Genomic DNA, 25,151 nt, shown 5'->3' with positions numbered 1-25,151 from the left:
ACCGCAAGTCCTATCGGAATGGGGTTAAACAAAATGTTGTAGCTGTGAATATTCTCTAGAGGATTGACCTTTATGATTTGTTCTTATGATTTACCATTTTTGTGATATAGAATTTCAGTAGTGGAAATCATTCATAGTCAAGATTTATTTTAAAAGCCGTCCGGCGATTTTTTTCTGTTTTTTGATGATTCTCATCTATGAACATGGTAGTTTCAGAATCCGCAAAATTTTCCCAGGTGTAAGCACCTTTCATTTAAAGTTGGTTCGGGTGTACCGTGTATAATCTAGCTCATGTCTCGTTTTGATAGCATTGGTGTGAAAACGTCCAATTAGCCACACTAAATTTCTTCCTCTTGTGAAGAGCAACAAGAAAGAGATAAGAGATTCAGTCACTCATAAAAAAGAGAAAAATAAGTAAAACATTTCAATTGAGACTTTCATCATCAACAACGAACGCTTTTGTGCTGTGCTGTTTGGCTGGCTGGCTGGCCCCACACAACAAACTAAGGGAGCTCTTTGGCCTCTTTTTTGGAAATTTCGTTTCAGTTTTCCCTCAGATGTGGATGCGGAAAATGTAAAAGTGGTCGTCGTTGTCTCGAAAATGTTTATCCCAAAAAATAAAAATGAATAAATCGTGTTGAGCGGCGGTGTGTTGCGTGTTGTGTCATTATCATCAAATTTGTTGTCTAGCGAAGGGAAAAAAGTTACCGAAGATAGAGCCGTTGTTACTGCGTCAATCGGTGGACGAACGGGCTAACTAACCAAGTAACAACACTAGAAAAATCCTAATAAGTGAATATAAATGTGTAACAACAATTAAATAATAAAACATACATATAAACAAACACACATACATACACACAAAGAAGCAAACATGAATATAATAAGCACACGTCGCTGATGAGTTCAAGTAAATTGTTAAACATGATTAGTTTTTTTTTAGCATAAAGTGTGTGGTGGAAGAAATTTAGAAATGAAATTTCAAATTAACCAACACTGATAGACAGACAGACATACGTACATCATACATCAGCATACATACACACGTCAAGAGACACACTTAACTAAAGTAACAAAGTAGAGCATTGTGTTTTTGTTTATTATACGCCGTCTGACCGTCTGCTGTGTCGTATGAATGATACGAAACGACACCGCCACCGCGTCAAACAACCCAAATTGAAAGTAGAAGAAGAAGAAGATAGCAAAAAAAAGCAAAGAAGCAGTAAAGGGAGGATACCCAACGAGGCGTTAACCCTAGAAAGCAAAAAAGAAAATAAAAAAGAAAGTACAAACAAAGCATAACTCAGACATACTTATTTGCACATGAAAATGAACATAGTGGTCGTCGTGCTTTTTTTCCTCTTCTTCTTCATCTTCTTCTGCCACTTGCTCGATGTGTGGTGCTTCCACTTTTTCTCATTTTTTTTGATTTATTATTTAGTAGTTGGTTGTTATTGTTGTTGTTGTTGTGCCATCGACATAAAGGCAGTGGTGCCATCTACACAAAAGATTCGTATGCCAATGAAAATGGCAAAGTAGAGGTTGTCAGGCTGTGACCTGTGACCTCATGGACATTTCATTCAATCATGTGTACATATGTATGTGTGTAAGTATGTACAAACATACATACATGCGAGTAAAGAGAGTACGAAAAACGAAAGAATGTTTTATGTTGACACCAAAAGAATTTCTAAAACGAGTAAAAAATACACACACACACTCACCAAGAAACCACAAATCTGGGGAAAAGATCTTTCTTGTTATCTGCCTCTACCCTTTCAGACGAAGTCGGTTAAGTGCCCCTCGGTGGTTTGGCTTGGCCTACTAACAGCAGTATGGCCCCACACAGGTATGGCAACGTAACAAACACTTCATCAGCAATCCAACCAAGCAAAGCTCTCAGCCAGTCGGCCAGCCAGCCAGCCATGCCTTACCTTACCTTACCTCCTCATCCTCCACCTGATGGATTTATTTGTGCGGATTACAAAATGCGATTTTCATTGAATACACACAGAGAGGGGTTCGCTCTGTTGCCTCATTAAAATGTGTCTCTGTTAAAATCGTAACATAAAATAAATACTCGTTACTCGTTGTTGTGTTTGCCTACTTAAGTAGTTCGATAAAGAGTGAGAGAGCCAGAGAACGGTATTCGTTATTCTTTGCAATGCAATAGAGATTTTAAATTTGTCTACTTGGGAGCAAAACCGTTGTTGATTATCCTGTATTCAAAGAGTTGCCAATGTGTTTTTATGCGTAGTTTATGGGACTTGGGGATATGGGCAAGGTAAATGTATATCTCTACAGAATTACTTTTTGATGGGATCCACAGATTTAACGTAAAACATTGTACAGATTGTAGCAAAGAGAAAACCTATGACACCCCGTTGCGCGATAAACATAAATTCTGATAATCTGTGAGTCGATATTGAACTTAAAAAAATCGATGTCGACTTTTGGGTCTCGAGAAAATCGAATACTCGATTTAGAAAAAATAAAAGAAGTTAGAAGGGCGTTAAGTTCGGCCCGGCCATTTTGTTGGAATATTGAGGACGCAACCTTCAACCTTCAAAAAATCGAGAGGTACAGTTCTATGGGGGCTATTTCAAGGCGTGGGATATAAAGACAAATTTAGAGGTGAAAAAATGAAGACTAAATGCCAAATTACATTCATTTCGGTGGAATATTGAAGCCACAACCTTCAAAATACCGAAAACCGAGAGGGACATTTTTATGGGGGCAATATGAAGCTGTGGACCTATACATTTAAATTTCAGCTGGAAAATTTTTCACCCCCAACGAAGACAAAATACCAAATTTCAGCGCTTTCGGTGGAATATTGAGGCCACAACCTTCAAAATATCGCAAATTGGGGGGTACCGTTCTGTGGGAGCTATATGAAGATGTGGACATATGTATACCGGCAAAATTAAGGTGAACAGTTTTGCCCCCCCAACAAAGACTAAGTACCAAGTTTAAGGCATTTCGGTGTGATAATGAAGCTAAAACATTCAAAATACCGAAAATCGGGTGGTACTGTTCTATGGGCGCTATATCAAAACGTGGACCGATATAGCCTATTTGCAATACCAAACATCCTAGGAGTAATATAAACTTCTATACCTAATTACAAAGCTGAATCTTAAAAAAATAGGGTCTCCGATGAATATTTCGATGTGTTACAAACGGAATGATAAATTTAATTATACCCTCCATATTATGGTGGAGGGTATACCAAATCATAGGATGTTTTGAAATAATGAAGCCGATTTCAGAGGGCATCGACTTGTTAAATGTCTTCACTTGAAGCTTCTGAATCACCCCGAACATGATTGAGCCGAAAATTCTCTGGTTTGTCGTGACAGCTGCAATGATTCGGGAATATACCCGAAATACCGCATTTACACGATAGAAGTTTATTGTATCTGCTTCTGCATCTTGTAACATGGATTTCCTTGTCGAATGGGATAAGTCCAGTTGCGTCCTGGGTCTCCACCAAACCTTACGAAATAAAAGATTAGTTTTCTCCCTTTTAAAGGAGAGAGATTGATTACCTTGGGCGTACTCGTAGCAAGGTCTTCATGACGATACCTCCTGGCATGCCTGGGTGGCGAATCCTATCCACCATCTGGTTAATAGGATGACACTCATGGGAACGTCCGCACAAGTACTACATCGAGAGCATGTCATTATGTTTCCATATTGGAAGAATCTTCGTATCCTCATGTAGATGGTCCACTACATGACGAGGCAACCTGTTGCAGTTCTCAGGGCGGTATTTTGGCAGATTTTAATATTATTTCATCGCGTTGCACTTAACTTAGCGGATCTTACTGGCCCAGCATAGATATTGGGCTTAAGGATTTTGTTGCTCCATCCCAGCTTGTGGCGCGCGGAGAATAATATACTTTCGAATGTTACCCCTAGAATCTAAAAGTAGTCAGGGGTCGAAATCCGGTTACCATCGAGCAAGACATTTAATTGTATGCTCATATCAGCAGTCCATGTAGTATTATCGGCACACGTAGCGATCTTAATGCCGTCTGGAGAAGGTTAAATACAGCAAAGGTAAAAGATAAACAGCTCCACACCTTGAGGAACTCCCTGTTTCACTCTACAGTGCTTCGATTCCTTGTTCGTAAATTCCACGTACTGACTGATAAGTTGAGCACCACCTGTCATATCGCAACACTGTTCTATTGCACTTCGCACTTCTTCTGCTTGAGTCGAATGTGTGGAGATGGCGTGCAGCATATCGTGCTGTCGAAGGGCAACTGACGCTGTAATAAAGCGAAATCGTTTGGTACGATTTACCTTTGCTGGTATCCTTGGCTGGTTTTAGTAGCTGGACCATCCTACCCATTTTCGAGATTTCTGGCTCGATGTAGTTACCTAGCGACAGTTTGATTACTTTATTAAGACACGCAACTCCCGGCTTACCCAGCTATTTCAGCATTATCATGGAATCTTCATTGAGCCAACGCTTTGGATGATTCAAAGTTCCTAATGACATTTGCAACATCATCCATTGAATACATATCCTTTACAGGAAGATATCTAATCCGACGTAGTACTTTTCTCTTCACCCTATCTTCGGATCAGTAAGCGTAACGTCGCCAAAAGTGACTGATTTATATTCCGGCTTCCGGCTTATTCCGGCTTCGATGTTGCAACTTTTCAAATAATCTGGCCACTTATTCCACATATTGCTACTCCCGCCACGTTTGCTGGAAAATTCTCTGAAGCGTAACTCTCCAAAACTAGGCCAATTAGCTTCCCCGTAGTTGATGAAAATACGGCGTTTAGTTGTGACGAAGTAAAGCGATCTGCTGATGGAAACAATTATAGGGCGATGGTTGGACTCAAGTGAAACGATTGGTTACCAGGTGACGTAATTTGTCAGACCAGGTATCACAATGGTTATATCAGGCGAATTCTGGTAGACTCGTCCTCAGTGCTCAGTACCCCTCTGGTCATTACCTAGCACTCATGACGAGCATTAAAGTCCCCTAAGACCAGTCGAATATGACCCTCCAATAGTGGACTACTGCATTATAATGGTAGTCCTACTCAACGACCGATATTTTTCGCTGAGATGTACACGCAACTCTACCTAGACAGTTCCACACCTAACTGCTACCCGCATAAATTACATATACGGGTCATTAAAGCCAGTCGAGACTGTAAGAAATAATACTATGCACAACGTTTCGATCAAATCGGTTTTTCCCTTCGAGAGTTATCTTACGAACTACCCTGTTTAGTCGGCGCCGCCATCTTCTTTGGAGCAATTGAGCAATTATCTCAGGAAGTCTGAGCTTTTTATTTTAAATAAAACTATACGAGATGGGCTGTTAATATCGAAGCTACGATTTACTCGCGAGTGAAAGTGGGGGAGGGGGTAGGTTTTTTGGTGGGGCAAGTTTTGTTGATGGCAAGTTTTTCTTTTAGGGGGAGGACTAAAGTTGCCCCCCTCAATTTGCTCCAACTCGGAAAGACTTTCCCTAGAGAGTAGAATTCCAGTGAGTATTCAGAGCTCTGGTTAAAGTGCACCTTTCCCAAATTTTGTGTGGGAGGTATCCGAATTATGGGATCGAATATGAACTATATTCCAACCTGATACGAGACTAGATGAAACAATAAGATGTTCAAACTTTGGTCCAATCAGAAACTTTCTGCGAGAGTTATCTTGTGGATTTGCCATTTAAGCTGGTGCCGTTAAGGTTTCTTGGAGATTTTGAGGCCATTATTTCACGAAATATGGAAAAAAATTGTACAGTCGTAAAGAGACACGCAAGGACAACCTGCTGAAGGAAATTCAAAACTATCTGAGATGAGCACTTAAATTTAACTTATTCCGAAATTTATGTGGGATGTACCCGAAGGAGTGCATCGATATAGTCCATATTCGAACCCGATCTATGCCTGGAAGTAACATCACCTTTGCAAAGTTATGACTCATTCGGTTAATCTTTTCAAGAGATGTCGTGTGCACCACTTTAACGAACTTTTGTGGGAGAGGTACCGGAAGGCGTGATCTTCGAACTTAAGCTAAGTTTAGACCAAATATTATGAATACCAAATTTTGGACCCGATCGACTACTTCGTTCGAGAGTCATCGTGCTCGACATCCAGCCAGACAGACGGACGGATGGAAGGACATTGCTTAAATTCCGTCCAAACATGCCTGGGGTACCTACTTACTTAGCTTACCCATTACAGAACACTTGTTCCATAAGCCGAACTAAGAAAAGATCTCCATTTGTTTGTTGCTTCGCTTTTTGGAATACCGCGTCTTTTCATCTCGTCTTCCACTTGTTTGCTCCATCGAAGCCCGTATTTATACACCAATTTGGTCGCCCTTTACCGCCAGACACACTTTAGCAGATTCTCCTTCGACCTTCATAAAGGTATCGGTTACTTCTTTTACTGATCGTCCCATGATGTCTATATCATCAGCATGAGCAAGTAACATGTGGCTATTGGTGTAGATTGTGCCACTTCTTTTGATGTTTGCCTCTCGTATAACCTTTTCTAGCAGAATGTTGAATATGTCATACGAGAGGCCGTCTCCTTGCCTGAAACCTCTTTTGGTACTAAACTCTTCCGAGAGGTTCTTTCCTATTTTAACTGAGGACCGAGTATCAGTTAATGTCATTCCACAAAGACGGATGAGCTTTGCAGGGATACCAAATTCAGACATGGCTTGCAATACCTTTGAACGCAGGGGACTGTCGAAGGCTGATTTGTAATCGACAAAAAGATAGTAGGTGTCAATCTGCATCTCTTGGGTCTTCTCCAGGATTTGCCGCAGGGTAAATATCTGGTCAATGGTGGATTTGCCAGGTCTAAATCCGCATTGGTATGGTCCAATTATTTCATTGATCATAGGCTTTAGTCGTTCGCATAATATCCCTGACAATATCTTGTAGGCAATAGGGAGAAGACTTATGCACATATATAAGTATATATACTTAGTATATACTTAGAGCATACGGTCTTATATCCTATCTTGTGGACATGGCACAAGATGCTCAGGTTCCAATCGTCGGTTACGCATTCTTCCTGCCAGATGATGCTAACTAGCTGATGAATACACCTTATCAGCGTGTCGCCACCGATTTTGAACAGCTCGACTGGTAGACCATCGCCTCCTGCAGGCTTATTATTCTTCAGCCGGTTTATTGCTGTCTTCACCTCATCTTGGCCGGGTGGTGTATATTCAATACCATCTTCTGGGATTGGATCTGTGGTATCTTCGTCGACTTTGCTACTATTGGATACTAACAGTTTGGAAAAATGCTCGTTCCATATCCTTAGCACACTATATGTATCAGTTACCAGATTACGTTGCTGGTCTCTACAGGAGGATGTGCCAGTGCCAAAGCCAACAGTTTGATGTTTCACTCTTTGGTAGAATTTTCGGACTTCATTCTGGTTCCTGTACATCTCGATTTGTTCACACTCCCGCTTTTCCATCTCTCTCTTTTTCCCGTGGAAAAGACGTTTCTCTTCTCTCCTTTTCTCCCGATACCTCTCTCGTACGCTACGCTTTACTATTGATTGTAGAGTAGCCCTATATACCGCATTTTTCTCTCCGGTAGCAGCACGACACTCCTGGTCATACCATGGATTCCTTGGTGGATGTCTCTGGTATCTAAGTATGGATTTTGCGGCTGTTTGCATGGAATGGGCAACATGTTGACATTGTACTGATATGTTATAGGGACGAAGAGTGCTTTCATTAAGCAATTGGGCCAGTTGAGCGGAATATGCTGTAGTTATCTGTTGTGTTTGCAGCCTACCGATGTCCAACTTCCGCGTTGTAGCTGTTCGTGCTTTATTTGCAACGTTACGTACGTACTTTCGATGCAACAAGGTAGTGGTGCGAATCTATGTTTGCTCCTCGGAACGATCGTACATACAACACGCTCGATGAATATCTTCCATCTAACGCATCATGATCAATTGTATTACTTGTTCTTTGATCTGGAGACAGCCAGGTGCCCTTATGAATGTTTTTTGCAACTGCAAAGTCTATCAGCCTGATGATATTGTCAATTTCCCGACTGTGGGGCCAAAGATATTGTCCTTTCCAATTTTGGCATTAAAATCGCCTAGTATAATTTTAATGTCATGGGTAGGACAACGGTCATAAGTTTCTTCTAAGCGCTCGTAAAATATATCTTTGTCTGTTCCTCCTTGTCTTCAGTGGGAGCATGTGCGCAAATAAAGCTGATGTTGAAGAATTTTGCTTTCAATCGAATTGCAGCGAGTCTTTCATTCACTGGGGTGAAGCTGGAGACCAGATGTTTGAACCTTCGACCAACTACAAATCCGCAACCAAACTCATGCTTTATGTCAGCAGCTATAATACACCGTTAGATGCTGTTGTGACGCCTTTCCCAATCCATGGTATTTCCTGTATGGCAATAATGTCGTCCTTGTACTCTTCAAGTACATCTGCCAATGCGTATGCTGCACCTTCTCTATAAAGTGTGCGAACATTCCAGGTGCATATTCGCAGGTCATTGTCCTTAAAACGTTTGCGGGGTTCGTCAAATTTAGAGGGGTTTGTTTTTCTTTTCTTTCGTTTTTCCATAGTAGCTGCTGCTTTTTCTAGGGGAGAGTTACTAACCCGACGCCCGAACCTAAGTTTTTAACGTTCTTATGGGTGAACGCGCGACACATGTTAGATCGCTACCTTTAAAGGGTGTTAAAGGCAGCTCCCTAGGTGATACCAAGGGGAGGTCAGTGTCCACTTGAGATGAGGAGGGACCAAGTGTGTGTCCTAAAGTGTGTGTTTTGCTGCAGCCTTCCACTAACATTACCGCACGACTTGATGTCTTTTACAGTCTTAGGCATATTGCGAACTGAAGCATTATTTTTCTTATAAAACCCCAAAATCCATTAAAAATGGTATTTTAGTATGTACTTTTATCACCTTATTTTTTTCATTTCACTTCTCAAATACCTTTCCATATTTTTTCCCACCAAAACAATAAGCTTTCCATAGTGGCAACACTTCGCCAATGTCTGTGGTATTCTCCCCCTTGCCGAAGGTTGTTGTTTGATTGTGGTGAAGAAGGTGGTGTAATTTTCATTTGCTACTACTTTTCTACTACGCCAAGGAACTGTGAGCTCGTTCGTTCCTCCATTAGCTCGTTCGCTCGCTTGTTTGTTCCACCATATCATACACGGTGTGTGTGTGTGCTGTGTGTCCTGAATGGTTATGCGCAGCTACACAAATGCTTCTTCTATCTATTGCTATTTTTTCATTCCTCTTTTTTTATTCATCCAGAGATTCCTTAATCATAATCATCATCATATACCACCAAAGCATAACTTCACTTTCATAGACCAAACCAAACGACAAAAACGACTGAAAAAAGGAATTTTTTAATTCAAATAAAAATTACAAAATGTTTGCTAAAGAAAAACCAAAAAATTGCAAAATTCTCAACAACAAAAAAGTGACAAAAAGACTGTGAAAAAAAGTTTAAAGAAAATGCAATAAAAAGTTCAAACAAAAAAACCACAAAATAATTCCAAGCTAAACCCCAAAAAAGGGATACAAAAGAAGAAGAATCGAAAGAAGAAAAAAATTAGTGAACCCAGAATGTAAATGCCCTCGAGGCCATTTGCCACAACTGGTTACACACGTCTCCCGAATATCCAAAAAGAAAAAAAAAATGTGCTAGAAAAATAAGTAGTGAAATTAAAACAAGCAAAATTACAATAAAACGGTGCATATCACCAGTGTTAAATTAAAACCAAAAACCCAAATCTAAATCTAAATACAAAATTTCCATAAAAAGAAATCCGTTCCATAACCGTACCGTCTTGTCTTTCCTCCTAAATATATAACTACAAATAAAATATATATATGTACACACACTGAAAGAAGATACAAATTAAAATATATATTCAACTTAAAAATAAATCATCATTATTATTATCATCATCTTTATCTGTATATTCCTCCAAATGCAAACGTTTCCTATTTTACAACTTTATAGTAGTCACCGAAGATTGTTGTACTCTTCGTTTTGTATGAAAATCAATGGCCTTAGCAAGAAAAGTCGTTGTTGTTGTATTCGTTGTGAAGTACAAAGCGAAAATTTCTTTTGAATTTTTAGTTCGGCCAGGCAGTTTAGTAGATCGTGACTCTGGTGGCAACAATGTCGTTGTAAACGCCATCACAGGAGACAAAAACGGCAACGGCCACAACGACGACGACGACGAGGAGCAGGCACAGCTGAAGCAGCAGCAACACCACCAATTCCAGCTTCAATATTACCGTGGATTTTAAGCAAAGGAATTAAAAACAAACAAACAATATTACACACACACATACAATTTTAACAAATTATGGGCTGTGGACAAAGTAAAATTCATCTTTATCCTCGTAAATCGAAAAGTAAAGCGAATGGCAAGAAAGGAGGACATGGTAAGTAGAGTAGCAATTCTTCCATACCCTCCCACCACTCTCTCTCAAGCAAGTTAACAGTTCAACATATTCTGTACCATGAACGTATACGCAATGTAATGTTCGCAACAGTCTAGCATAACAAATAACATTTGTTACAATAACAACAGCAACAACAACAACAATAGTTTATTGTTGTATTAGAAAACCACAAATAGTTTGCCACTAACAACAATAACAGAGAAAATTAAGGAAACAGAGAGACTAAATGAAAAACACAAAACCATTAAACATTTAACACTCAATGTAAAATGCAATGTAAAACAATTGGACATTATCACTATACCCTCCCCTCACTGTTTGGACACTCCTCTGCTTACTCTGCCTTTGATTGCATTTTACAATACAGTAAATATCCAGGGATGCTAATTTGGCGGTTTTTTATGATGATTTTTTACATTATGTGAAGAAATTTATCTAAATAAGTGTTTGGGATTCTAGGGATTCACACAACAGAAATTTCTTTTGCCCAAAAAATACTTACTTGCGGAGGTCAACCGCCAATTTACAGATAGTTCGGCTAAAAGCGTGTCCTGCACTTAAGCTATAACTTTTGAATTTTTCTGGAGAATGTAACAGACGGAGTGATATATGGGTCCACTTCTTCCGTTCGTTTTACACGTGGCTCTTAAAGCAACTTTACATGGAAGGTGTTTACACCTGGGAAGTTTTTGTGAATTCTGAAACTACAATGTTTATAGATGAGAAAAATCAGAAAACAAAAAAAAAATCGCCGGAGCGCTTTTTAAATTCAAGTTGACATTTTTAGAGGTTTTATTTTTTGGGTTTTCACGATTTTGCTTGGAAGCCGCAAGTCCTATCGAAATGAGGCTAAAGAGAATGTTGTAGCTATGACAATTCGCTACATGATTGGCCTTAATGATAATTTCGTAGGTTTTATCGTTATTAAGATATAGAAGTTAAAATTGCATTGACTGTATTGGCATCTTATAAAACAATGTCATGACTGCAATTTCCCAAATTTAACTTATATATCTCAAAAATGGTACAGCCTAGTAAAAAATTACGCCAATTTTTGGAGAATTTTCACAGCTAAAAGATTCTTCTTATTCCCATTTCGATAAGATTTACCTAACAAAAAAGCTAAAAATTGTAAAGCGGTTTTCACTTAATGTTAGTTAAGGCGCACCATGTATGACATTGTTAAATAAGGTAGCGATACAGTCAATGCATTGTCAATATGAACTTCTATATCTCAATAATGGTAAAACCTACATAATTATCATGATGGTTTCCAAGCAAAATTGTGAAAACCTTAAAAACCCCTAAAAATGTCAACTTGAATCGCGATTTATTTAAAAAGGGCTCCGTCGTTTCTTTTTTTATACCCTCAGCATTTATGCTAACGAGGGTATATCACCAATATTTTTGAAAATTTAACATAGCTGAAGCCAAGGTTTACCCTTTTAGAACACGCGACTCGTGATTGTATATTATACAAATTAAATACTTTTGGATAAAAAGAAATGTTTTTGGGCGTGGCAAAAAATATTGGCCTTAAAAGATAATTTGCGAGGAAGCTGTGGCTATATTTATGTTAAAAAATTGGTGAAAATGGGTTGAAGCCCAGTGTTTTTAGAAATTTTTTTTCTAATTTCATTCCGCAAACAGGTTTTTATAAAAACCATATATAGGATTGTAGTACTTGCGATTCTGAGTTATTTGATAAGAATATTGTGAATGTAGTCTGCACAGCTTCATAGAAATCTGCATCCAAATGCGAAAATTTTGTGCAAGCATTTTTCTAAAAATCATATTTTTCGGGCCTAATTTTAACAATTGTTATTCGATTTCTTCGTACGTGATTGCACATTTTAGTTTTTTACGTTCCTGATCCAATAAATCATTCCCCGTGAAAATCGATCTACTAAATCCGTCTATTTTATTGGGAGATTTATGCAAAACGAAGGAAATATTCCTATAGATTTTTCCAATATTTTCTACTACATAATGCATGTGAAAAAATATTTTGTCAAATAAAAAAATCTTTTTTGACCAAAATATGTTCTTATTTTGGCTGTAACATCAAAACTATAACACCAATCTGTACGATTGTAGTCTCATTTGATACGCCGTGAAGTTTGGGTCCACAACAATTTTTTATGTAATTATTTGACCACTAAATTGCCCTTAATTTTGAAAAAAGTTGACTTATATTCAATAATTTATCAATTTTATGTACATTCCGCGAGTTCTGTGTAACATTTTGCAGGTATTATGCAATCTACTCACTGAAGTCACTTCGAGAGAACTTTTTTGTAACAATGGTGCTAATTAAAATAATTAGCGTTTTTATAATATTTTCTTTCTTAATAAGCGAAATAAAAGCGCCATAACTTTTGTCCGCAACAACCAAAAATTGGCTCGCGACCAGATTCGTACTGGCAATTTTTTTCTTAACCTACATATCAAAAATCGTTGATGTAGCGCGAAAAAAAAAATTGTCCTTTTTTTCTGAAATGGAATATGAAATAATTGACAATATTCCTGATATATCAAGCTTTTTGTAGAAAATTAACTTATGTTGAAACTGAGGTATGGGGTATTGTAACTCGCGATCAGTTTTACTATACCATAACTTTTAACAGCATTTCGGAAAAAAAAACTGTTTTAGCCCGATTCACCAAGGGGTTTCTTAAAATAATAATTTGAGCGGAAGCTGTGGTCGTACTAATGTAAAAAAATCGGAAAAAATCGTTGAATTAAACGAGTTTCATTATGTTATTTTCAATTAGTGGTTTTACAGCACAATGTAGAGCTTAATGCTCAAAGGAGAAGTTAAAGAGAACACTTCAGAGTTGAAGTTTCTCATGTATGATTTTTTAATATATCCACTGTATCTACCTCAAACGGATGCTGACATTTTGAAACATGAAAAATGGGGTTTTTTGAATTTTTGCTCTAATTGGGACGCGCAGCTGGATTTCCCTAAAAGCTTATTATTTGATTGTAGTACTCGCGATTTCGCATTTCTTAATGTATAACATGGGGGTGTAGTCCTCACAGGATCACAGTAGTCTGCGCCCAAACACGAAATTTTTGTGCGTAAATTTTTCTCAAAAACCTATTTTTTTGGTTTAAAATTTACAAACGTCATTCGATTTCCGTGGAAACCCGCGTAGATTTAGTTTTTTTACGTTCTGAATCTAACAAGCCAAAACGCGCAAAAATCCACCCACTAGATCGGCGGATATGATACCCCTCAAATTTCGAAAATTTGCAAAAAATAATTTTGAAAATATCACATTTTAAAACGCGTTTTGGATGTGTCAGTTCTACTTAAATAAATAGATCGATACGCGTGTTTTAACTGTGCGAAAACAGATATTTAAAAACTCTCGTAAATCCAGAGATATAATAGATTTTTTCTAAAAATTGAGTGCGATGCTACATCCACGGTTCTTGATGGATCGCATTGAAACGGCATAGAATGATGTATTTTTTAATGGTGATTATTGAAATCGGATGCGCATAAAATGTAAATGAACTTCGCGGAAATTATGACCATTTTACAGTATTTTGCACCCTAATATGCAGCAGATGCTACATCGTGGCCGCCAAATAGAATTTGACAAACTGTACATCAAATAAGAGGGATTGATTCGCTGTGTTGGAAAATCGGATGCGCATCATGTCATTTTCATAATTACGCGGTTTATATGCTTCTCAAATGTTATAATATTCAATATAACATTATTTTAACGTTATGCCACCATTGGAATTCCTTGTGATTTAATATAAGGTTCTAATAATATTATCCAATAGGAAAAGTATAAGCGAAAAATTTGTTACAACGGAATATCATCATTATTGCGTGAAATTTTCACGAAAATGCCGAAGAACTCAAACATTTATTCTCCAACTTTTCCTATAAAACCATAAAAAATAAAATTAGAATAATATGATTTTAATTTTTTCCTAATATTTTCTTCTTATTTTTGCAAATAACATGAATACTATAGCTCCATCCTTCACAACTTAGGTTTCATTTTATTCCTCAAAATGTCTGGATGCTGTTATAATTTTTGTATATATTTTTCGTAAGTATGTTTCAAAAATATGTTTGTAAATACGTGAAATTATTTAACAAATTTGATTTTTCGCGAATCCATTGAGACCTTGCGATTATTTTAGAATTTTTTCTAATTATCATAATTAAAACGGTCCTATCTTTTGCGCGCAACGATCAATGTTAGTAACGAAAACAGATTTGGAATGCAGATTTTTTTCTTAATCTATGTACCAAAAATCATTGATGTAGTATCAAATTTTTTTTTTGATTTTTTTGAAATGGAAAAGACAATTTTAGACATTTTTCCTGATATACATTTTCATACGGGCAAAATGTGCCTCATGATGAGGTTTCCATATGGACTAAATCGGTCAACTCCATCGGGTACCTCCCACAAAAAATTTCGGAAAAGTTCAGTTTAGGACCAGGTCTCGAATCGCTTTGATTTTTATTCACTGCCCCCCCATACGACGGTACAAGTTTCATCAGGCGCAAGTCCATACTTCCTGAGAAAATAGCCTGAAAGTTACAAAAAAACCCCTATGACACCGTGTGTTGTGGTTGGAGCGCTAGATAAGCCATATCCGTTCACTCCTTCTGGTACCTCCCCCACAAAGTTAAAATATCTTCGGAAAAATTGTGTGGACCTATTTGGTCCAAAGTAGCTCGAAAGTTGTAAAAAAACCCTATGGCACCATGTGTAGTAGCTGGAAAGCACAATAACTCTCGAACTGATAAACCGATTTGGTCCAAAATTTTGCCTTCGTCATATATTGTCCAAACTTAGTTTAACTTCTAAAATGGCCCATATCGGCCCTCTCCTTAGGATACCTCCCCCACAAAAGTTCAACATTTGTGTCCAAGTGCAGTTTAGGGTCTGTTCGGAGATCCTTTGCAAATTTATACCGATGATGTTTTTTGTGTCCTATTTACAGCCATGTATGTTTTCCGTGGACAAGTCCATGCTTCCTGGCATACTGGTCCAACAGGTGTACGATAACCCACTGAAATGACTAGTGGGCGCGATATCTATCGAAAAGATATGACTCTCAAAATAATATCCACTTCCGTAATGCACTATGTCGGTCCATTCCCTCCTCCGCAAAACTTTTGAACTTTAATCCTAATCCACATTTTTGTCGGCAAGTTCAAATGTCCAAAAAGTCCCACAAAATGCTGAAAAGACCCTAAATACATTCGATCTGTCCGTAGATGAAAGTTCCAATTCACATAGGCTGAGGGTATATCTCTGTCTGCAAAGCCAACTGATACTTTTTTACTTGTTTTGGGTAAAAATCGTCATTTATCAATTTTTGGACAAAAAATCGTCAAAATGACGATACATCGTCAAATCTGGCATATACACAAAATCAAACTGAATTTAGGTATTTCAGTATGGCAATGCTGTAAAAGAGAGCCCATATTCATGTACGAGATATAAAGAAGTCCAACCCCTTAGAGTAAAACAGGGAGTTCTCCAAGATGGGGTGGTATATCCGGAACTGTTTAACCTCTACTTCTCCTGTATTCCACCCTCTCCAGACGGCATTGATATCGTAAAGTATGCAAATGATTGTGTGATCTTTGTGTGAACTACCTTCCCTGATGTTAATTGTGAAAGCCTATTTGACTTACCTTTGACCACCTTTTTCCACTTGAGGAATATGCAAATATCTGACACTAAATCCACGACCACTCTGTCCATCATATGGACGGTAGAGGTGAGTACTAAGTTGAATGTGGTGGTCGATGGCAGAAAAATTCCAACCACCAACTACTGCAAGATTCTCGGGGTCACATTCGACAGCATGTTCACGTTGACCGCGCATGCCAAAGCTATTTGCGACATGTTGATATGTAGGACCAAGGTCCTCAAGTCCCTACCCGGCAGCAGTTGAGTTACAGAACTGCAACAGGGTGCCTCCTTATGTATTTAGTTGACCATCAACATGAAGTGTTAACTGCCCTGCCAAACATACTCTTCTGACTCCAATAGCTTTGTGGTTACAGCCTTTCGAAGCAGCCACATTTCTAGAATAGAAGATGGACCCAGTTTAAACAGAAAACGCATTTACAAACATGTAATAAATATACTGATACAACCTACGATTACAACCTACTGCAAACAAATTCAAACCGATCCTAGGCATGTCCTTAAATTGCACTTTTGCGGAAAATTTGGAAAATTTGTCTCGACCTACAATGGCTGATCACCATTACTTACGATTTGAGTATATGATTTGGCCGGAACTTTGCACATCGTAAAATGTCTTCCAAACGTACATTAAGTTCTAAGAATGTCGATATCGGGTACCTGCCTAACAAATGTTCAAAATTGTTACTTAAGTGCAGTTTAATGGCTGTTCGAGAATGGTTGTTTTCCAACTTTTTACGAAAAGTTACTCCTTGTGATGCTGTTTACAGCGATATTATGTGTTTCGTGGGCAAGTCCATGCTTCCAGACGTAGTGGTCCAAAGCTTTAAAAATTTCTGTGGTGACCAATATAAATGTCTGGTGGTAACAATAATCGAAAGGGGTGACTGACATTCGTCCAACCGTTGCACATCTCAATACTTCTCTCAGACCTACATCAAGTTCCAAGAAGTTCTATATCAGAAAACACTATAGGGTACCCTCCTCACAAACGTTCAAAATTTTGCTTAAGTGCAAGTGTTTAAGGACAGTTAAGTTTTTAATGTCAGTTCGAGGATAATTTTGAAAGATTCATCAATTATAGTCCATGTGATTCTGATTACAACGATATATTTTTTCGTGGGCAAATCCATGCAAACTAAAACGGCTGTTTGGTACGATAACATTCGAGATCCAGTTCCATTATGGACTGTGTAGACCCATTCCATTAGCAATTTTTTTTCTTTTGTTTTGTGAAGGTTTACTTCGCGGATTATTTTGAAAATTTTATTTAGTCGTCGTGATCATGACTACAGCATTAAAAATTTTGTTTGACAGGGAAAGCCAATGCTTCCCTAGATATGGGTTCTATCGATAACAGCCCTTGATGGGTATACTAAGAGCCCAAAAGGAAACTTTCGCCTTAGGTCAAGTTTCTGAGATATCGCGCAATGAAGTTTTTGATTTTTTCCCTATAATACTTGGGAAAATAGCTCCATATCTCTGTTTTTCGTTGTTGTAGCTTCAGTTTGAGGTGACATGTCTCCTGCCAAATCGATTGGCGAATCTTTTTGTAGAACATTTCATTATTCTAGCTCAATGCCTTTCATGTCCTTTTCGTCCTTTATTTCTTGAACCGTAGTGAAAGTACCACAAGATGAGATTTTTCAGCATCCAAATATTCTACAAAAGTGTTGCTCAGTAGATTTTAGGTACGGTTCTCTTTGACAACTAATCGATGGTATAACCCCCATACAAAGTGATGCGTTGTAATTTGGTATTTTGTGTTCCCAAAGGTTAGAAAACATTTCTACCAAACATTTTTGTCCTCGTTTTGGGATAGCCACATATACATACACACTATACATAATATATGACGCGACGCCCCGTCATTTTAAGAAATTTTGAAGGTATTTGTCGCATTTGACCACCGAATTGTTAGCTTACTGTTAAAAGCAGATGTTATTCACATTTGAGCTGTGCTTCTCAGTCTTATTCATTCCTAACAGCATTTATGCTAACGAAAATAATGGTTCACCGAAATAATGGTTTTAGACCCCAATTATGTTTGGATGGAATCCGTTTCAGACAATTTGGAGTCGATTTAGCCATGTCCGTCAGTCTGTCTGGCTAATGGAGCGCACGATAACTCTCGAACAGATCAATCGATTGGGTCCAAAATTTGGCTTTTGTAATATTTTGTCCCAACTTCGTTTAAGTTCAAAGATATATTATTATGCGGACGATAACTGTCAAAGGGACTAACCGATTTAGTCCATACTTTGCACCTCGTAATATTTCTACTTCAAGTTCAAATATAGACTATACATGTCAACTTCCTTGGGTCCCACAAAATTTCGGAAAAGTGGAGTTTAGGACCCCCTCTCGCATCGCTTTGTTTTTTCTTACAACATGTTGCGTTCAAGGCCCCTATTATGATGATACAAGTTTCTTGAGAAAAATACCTGAACGCTCTAACAAAATCCATAAGTCGAGCATGTGTAGTGGCTCGTGCGCACGAGAACTCTCGAACCGAATATTGCGTTGCTTATAGTAATATTTCTTTGAATATTAGATGAAGTTCGAAGGTGGTGCTTATAGGTCCACTACGCCCGATATCTGAAAAACAGAGCAACCGATTTGGACCAAACTTCGGATTTCGAAATGTTTTTTCCAAATTTAGATTATGTCCAAAAGTGGGCCCTATCGGTTCACTCCTTGGGTTACCAGCCAAACAAATGTTCGACATTTTTGTTAAAGTGCGGTTGATGGTCTATTCGGGGGTACTTTGGAAATTCTTACCGACGGTTAAGTCCATGTTTCCTAATGCAATGGTCTAAGAGCTCTAAATTATATGGTAACCAACTCAAGTGACTGGTGGGCGCGTTATCTATCGAGTGGAATGACTCCCAATACAAGGCCCACTTCCAAAATTGAGTATGTAGGTCCGTTCCTTTAGGTACCTCCCGCTTTAAACTTTGGAGCTTTAATCCAAATTTTTTTCTCGACAAGTTTATATGCCAAAAATTCTGAAAAGTACATAAAAAAGTGGGTGCCACCGTGGTGCAATGGTATGCACGCCCGCCTTGCACGCAGAAGGTCGGGGGTTCGATTCCCTGTCCAAGCAACATCAAACATTTTTCAACGGTGGCAAAATACCCCTCAGTAATGTTGGCGACATTTCCTGAGTATTTCAGCCTTGAAAAACTTCTCCAAAAGTGGTGTCTTAAGACACGCCGTTCGGACTCGGCGATAAACAGTAGGTCCCATATCATTGAGCTAAAATATGAATCGGGGTGCACTCATTGATATGAGAGAAGTCTCCCTTGTCCCGTATGGGATGTTGTGGACCAATGTTATGTTACATAAAAAAGTGTTTCAATTCACACAGGCTGAGGGTATATCTCTGTCGGCAAAGCCCACTGATACTTTTTTACTTGTATGGTATGGACTTCATGTAGGCTGTACTATTTAATATACGTAAAAATTTAAGTTTGCCTCATGGCATAGGTTAGTAAATATTCACTAAAATGGTGCGCACGATAACTCTCGAAGGAAGTAACCGAATCGGTCATAACTTTGCATATGGTAAAATTATTTTCAGACATATATCGGGATCGAATATGAGCTATACCGGTCCTCTCCTTCGGGTACTTCCCACACAAAATTCGGAAAAAGTGAAGTTTTAGATCTCCTCCCGGATCGTTTTCAGCATATTTTCCCCTTTACGATGGCACAATTTTTTCGGGAACAAGTCCATACTTCTTCAGATACTTACTTACTTAGTTGGCCCATTACAGAACATTTGTTCCATAGACCGAACTAAGAAAAGATCTCCATTCCTCTCTGTTTTTTGCTTGACTTTTTGGAATACCGCGCCTTTTCATTTCTTCATCCACTTGTATGCTCCATCGAAGCTTAGGCCTGCCGATTCTGCGTGTACCGCCATGTGGCATGTATTCATACGCCTTTTTAGCGGGTTCATCATCGCTCATTCTCATGATATGGCCTAGCCAATGCAATCGTTGCATCTCGATACGTTTTACTATATGCATGTCTTTGTATAGCTTATATAGCTCGTGGTTCATACGACGTCGATATTCACCGTCAATGCAAATCGGCCCGTAGATCTTTCGAAGAATTTTCCTCTCAAACACACCAAGCACTGCCTTATCTGCTTGCGCAAGTACCCATGCTTCGGAGCCATACATTAGCACGGGTAGTATCAGCGTTTTGTATAGTGTTATTTTTGTTTGACGAGATGTGGCTTTGTTTTTAAATTGCTTACATAGACCACAATTCTTCTTCTTATTTCACAACTGATGTTGTTTGTTGTGTTTATGGCAGTGCCGAGGTCGACGAAGTCTTTAACTACTTCAAAATTGTAGGTACCAACTTCCACAGTTGGTCCGAGCTCTATGGACGCTTTGCGCGTCGACACCATCAATTTGGTCTTTTCGCCGTTTATCGCCAGACCCACTTTCGTAGATTCTGCTTCGACCTTCCTAAAGGTATCAGTTACTTCCTTTACTGATCGTCCCATGATGTCTATGTCATCAGCATAGGCAAGTAACATGTGGCTATTGGTGTAAATTGTGCCATTTCTTTTGACATTTGCATCTCGTATTACCTTTTCCAGCAAAATGTTGAATAGGTCACACGAAAGGCTGTCTCCTTGTCTGAAACCTCTTTTGGTAAAAAATTCTTCGGAGAGGTTCTTTCCAATTTTAACTGAGGACCTAGTATCAGTTAAAGTCATCTTACAAAGCCGGATGAGCTTTGCGGGGATACCTTTGATCGGAGGGGACTGTCGAATGCTGCTTTATAATCGACAAAAAGGTGAAATGTGTCGATCTGCATCTCTTGGGTCTTCTCTAGGATTTGCCGCAGGGTAAATATCTGGTCAATGGTGGACTTGCCAGGTCTAAAGCCACATTGGTAGGGTCCAATTATTTCGTTGACCATTGGCTTTAGTCGTTCGAAAAATATCCCTGACACTATCTTATAGGCAATAGGGAGAAGACTTATGCCCCTATAGTTGGAGCATACAGTCTTATCTCCTTGCTTGTGGACGGGACATAGGATGCTCAGGTTCCAATCGTCGGGTACGCGTTCTTCCTGCCAGATGGTGCTAACTAGCTGATGCATACCCCTTATCAGCGCGCCTCCGATTTTAAACAGCTCGGCTGGTAAGCCATCGGCTCCTGCTGCTTTATTATTCTTCAGCCGGTTGATTACTGTTTTTACCTCATCTTGGCCGGGCGGTATACATTCTATACCATCTTCTGGGATTGGATCTGTGGTATCATCGTCTTCGCTACTATTGGATACCAGCAGATTGGAGAAATGTTCCTTCCATATCCTGAGCACGCTATCTGTATCTGTTACCAGATTACCTTGCTGGTCTCTACAGGAGGATGTGCTTGTACCAAAGCCATCTGTTTGATGTTTCACTCTTTGGTAGAATTTTCGGACTTCATTCTGGCTCCTGTACATCTCGATTTTTTCACACTCCCGCTTTTCCATTTCTCTCATTTTCTTGCGGAAAAGACGTTTCTCTTCTCTCCTTTTCTCCCGATATCTCTCTCGTGCGCTACGCGTTGCTACTGATTGTAAAGTAGCCTATATGCCGCATTTTTCTCTTCAGTAGCAGCACGACACTCCTGGTCATACCATGAATTCCTTTGTGGAGGTCTCTGGAATCCAAGTATGGATTTTGCGGCTGTTTGCATGGAGTGGGCAATATGTTGCCATTGTGTTGTTATGTTATCGGGACAAGGAGTGCTCGCGTTAAGCAATTGGGCTAGTTGAGTGGAATATGCTGTGGCTATATGTTGTGTTTGCAGCCTATCGATGTCCAACTTTCGCGTTGTGTCTGTTCGTGCTTTATTTGCAACGTTTAGACGGGTACGTACCTTTGCTGCAACAAGGTAGTGGTCCGAATCAATGTTTGCGCCTCGGAACGATCGTACATCTAACACGCTGGATGAATGTCTTCCATCTATTACAACATGATCAATTTGATTACTTGTTCTTTGATCTGGAGACAGCCAGGTGCCCTTATGAATATCGAGATGCTTAAATCTGGTACTGCTAACTACCATGTTTTTTGCAGCTGCAAAGTCTATCAGCCTCATACAATTGTCAGATGTTTCACTGTGGAGACTGAATTCCCCGACTGTTGGGCCAAAGATGTTCTCCTTTCCAATTTTGGCATTAAAATCGCCTAGAATAAGTTTAATGTCTTGGGCAGGGCAACGGTCTTAAGTTTTTTCTAACGCTCGTAAAATATATCTTTGGTCTGTTCGTCTTCAGTGGGAGCATGAGCGCAAATAAAGCTGATGTTGAAGAATTTTGTTTTTAATCGAATTGCAGCGAGTGTTTCATTCACTGGGGTGAAGCTGGAGACCAGATGTTTTAACCTCCGACCAACTACAGATCCGCAACCAAACTCATGCTTTGTGTCATGGCAGGTATAATACAGTGCGTCACCTTTAGGTGTTTTTGTGACGCCTTTCCCGTTCTATCGTATTTCCTGTATGGCAGTAATGTCGGCTTTGTACTTTTCAAGTACATAATCCGTACTTCGGGAGAAATTGGCAAAAAAAAACCCAAAAAACCCCTTTAGGCCTCAGAAGTATTGTGTTTGTTTCATTTCTTTAGACTCGAGGCTGAGGGTATATCTCTGTCGGCACAGCTCACTGACACTTTCTTACTTGTTTCGTTTATTTTATATTCTGGTAAACAAACATTGAATAAAGAGCTTCTGGATACTACATTTATCTAATATACAATACTGTTCAGAGTTCTCGATTCTAAGTATTGTAAAAGTTACAGCCCTTGAGTTTTGGTGATTTTTGTCAAACTTCAGTGTTGACAACTCTCTGTATCATCATCGTTGTAAATCGTGTAAATGATGATACATTATTTGAACTGAATTAGATTCAGACACACACACGCACTCTCTCTCATATAGTCCTTCTCACCCACTCCTTATTGTGTGGATTGTGGCGTATACCACTTTACTCCCCTCCAGCACAGGCAGCATATGTTCTCGTCTCTCCTGCTGTTGAACGCACAGAACAGGACACAAATGTTTGTGGCGCACTGCTTGCTGTGTGTGGGCTCGGTTTTGTGCAATACATTTAGACATAAATACAACATAAATAAGTAGTACATTTGTTCCACAAGGATTTGGAATTTATAACAAACGCACCACCACCACCACCACCCTCAATCCCGCGCCAGCCAGCCACCTGTTCCTTTTATTTAGATTTAGATTTTCATTCTCCTTTTCCATCCATCGCAGCGTTCGTTGTTTTGCACATTCACATGCTTATTTAAGTCGGAAAGTATGTTTTGAAGGACGGATTCGTCGTCGTATGCAGCAGCGTTCGTTCATTGTTTTTAGGGTTTTTCTTTCCCTATATACAAAGGAAGCCGTAATGAACGGCACAAATATAGTGAGGAGATATCTATGTATGTAGAATGTTGAGCAATAAAAAAAACGAACAAAAAGAGAGGGAACACAAAAGAGAACTAACAAACAGGTACTTATTACACCTTACAATTACAACGTTAAATGCGTTAAAACAAAATAACAACAGCAACAACGCAAACAAAAACACAGTTTAGTAAACGGCTTTGCTCGCTAATGGCTGTGTTAAGAAGCTGTGGCAGTCAACACCATCACCAGGATGATGATATTAGATAACTAATATCAACATGTTACCATTGTTTTTTTCGCGTGGTTACCATGTCGAATTAAATATATGTATGTATGTGCATAAATGCAAAATTATAATACCCGCACATGTATGTGTGTACGATTTTTGTCTGTGTAAGCGTCATTATGTTTTTATTACATTGTAACAATGTAACAAAGCACCTCTGTTTATTAAAATTCGCTTGAATTTACATCTTTTAAGTTCCAGGTAACCATGGTTTGTCTATCCTTAAAACTGTTGTTAGGCATGTGCGATTACATATTTCCATTAAAGAAATCCAAATTCTCTGTGCCCCTATAGAACAAGTCTTCTAATATGGACATCTGAGCAACTATATAGTGCCTAAACTGATGTTCTTAACATCGGTAAGGGCCAAATACAATCGGTACGTTGTGAGTCGCGTTACGCATTAAAAGAGCAACCACACGAAAACTTAGCATCACTTACATGCAATATGGCACTCAACGGAACCATTGTGCAGAGGCCTAAACGTTGCAATCGATTCACTAACATCTAAATCAAGAACTTTTTTGAATCTATACAAACGAAAAACAATTGTTCTCAGCAATCCATTGTACGCATTTTACATAGGGGTACCTAACCATGAAGGGATTACAAGTATCGAGAAAGAAAACACGGGCCATATTCCACGAAGCAACTTATCGCTTTTCACTTTACACTTATCAAAAAGTAATTATTTTGAAAAGCAGAGCTCCGATTTGCTCGTTTTTATTCGCGAGTGAAAAATGCTCGCGAGTGGAAGTACTCGAAGAGTGCGAGCAAATAGTCCGATTTGCTCGTTTTTACTCGCGAGTGAAAAGTACCAGCGAAGAGAGCGAGCAAAAAATCTGATTTGCTCGTTTTTACTCGTGAGTGAAAATTACATGCGAGTGGGAGTACTCGAAGAATACGAGTTTTAAAAGAAGTGTACTCTCGACTCTTTTGTTTTATTTTGGAGCACTCGCAAGTGCTCGAGATTTAACAATAAGAGTGGGAGTGAAAATACTCGAAATAGAGTACGAGTTTACTCGAAGAGTATAATCGAGTATAAAAAATGTATTTATTGCTTGACCGTTTGTGTATTCGTGTGTGTGTGGTAGCGAACAGGTTTTAATGTTGCTGTGGACTGAAGGTGGAAAGGGCGAGAACCTCCGGCCACCCTCCTCCGAACTTCCGACCACACTCCTCGGAACAACTCGCCCTTTTCACCTTCTACCACACACACACCAAACGATCAAAAAATAAATATTTTTTTCTACTCGATTATAATAG

General features: G+C 38.9%; 1 protein-coding gene across 19 annotated transcripts in view; it reads left to right on the top strand.

The window, feature by feature from the left end:
- The window catches only part of tow (target of wingless repressor), a 62,139-nt gene that overhangs the window by 13,845 nt on the left and 23,143 nt on the right, over positions 1 to 25,151 (top strand). For 3 of the 19 annotated variants that reach the window (XM_073980981.1, XM_073980975.1, XM_073980962.1), the window contains exons 1-2: positions 561 to 910; positions 9,299 to 10,447. In XM_073980981.1, the coding sequence (XP_073837082.1) occupies positions 10,369 to 10,447 (79 nt within the window). In that variant the 5' untranslated portion in view covers positions 561 to 910; positions 9,299 to 10,368. Of the gene's footprint in view, positions 1 to 477; positions 911 to 982; positions 1,070 to 6,469; positions 10,448 to 25,151 lie in introns of those variants that run through there. The other 16 variants (XM_073980973.1, XM_073980974.1, XM_073980979.1 and 13 more) reach the window with 13 other exon arrangements.

The sequence above is a fragment of the Musca autumnalis genome, unplaced genomic scaffold (genome assembly GCF_047663935.1).
Source record: "Musca autumnalis isolate F117 unplaced genomic scaffold, ASM4766393v1 scaffold_4, whole genome shotgun sequence".
Taxonomy (NCBI): domain Eukaryota; kingdom Metazoa; phylum Arthropoda; class Insecta; order Diptera; family Muscidae; genus Musca; species Musca autumnalis.
Note: the sequence above shows the minus strand (reverse complement) of the source record. Positions and strands in the feature narration are given on the sequence as shown.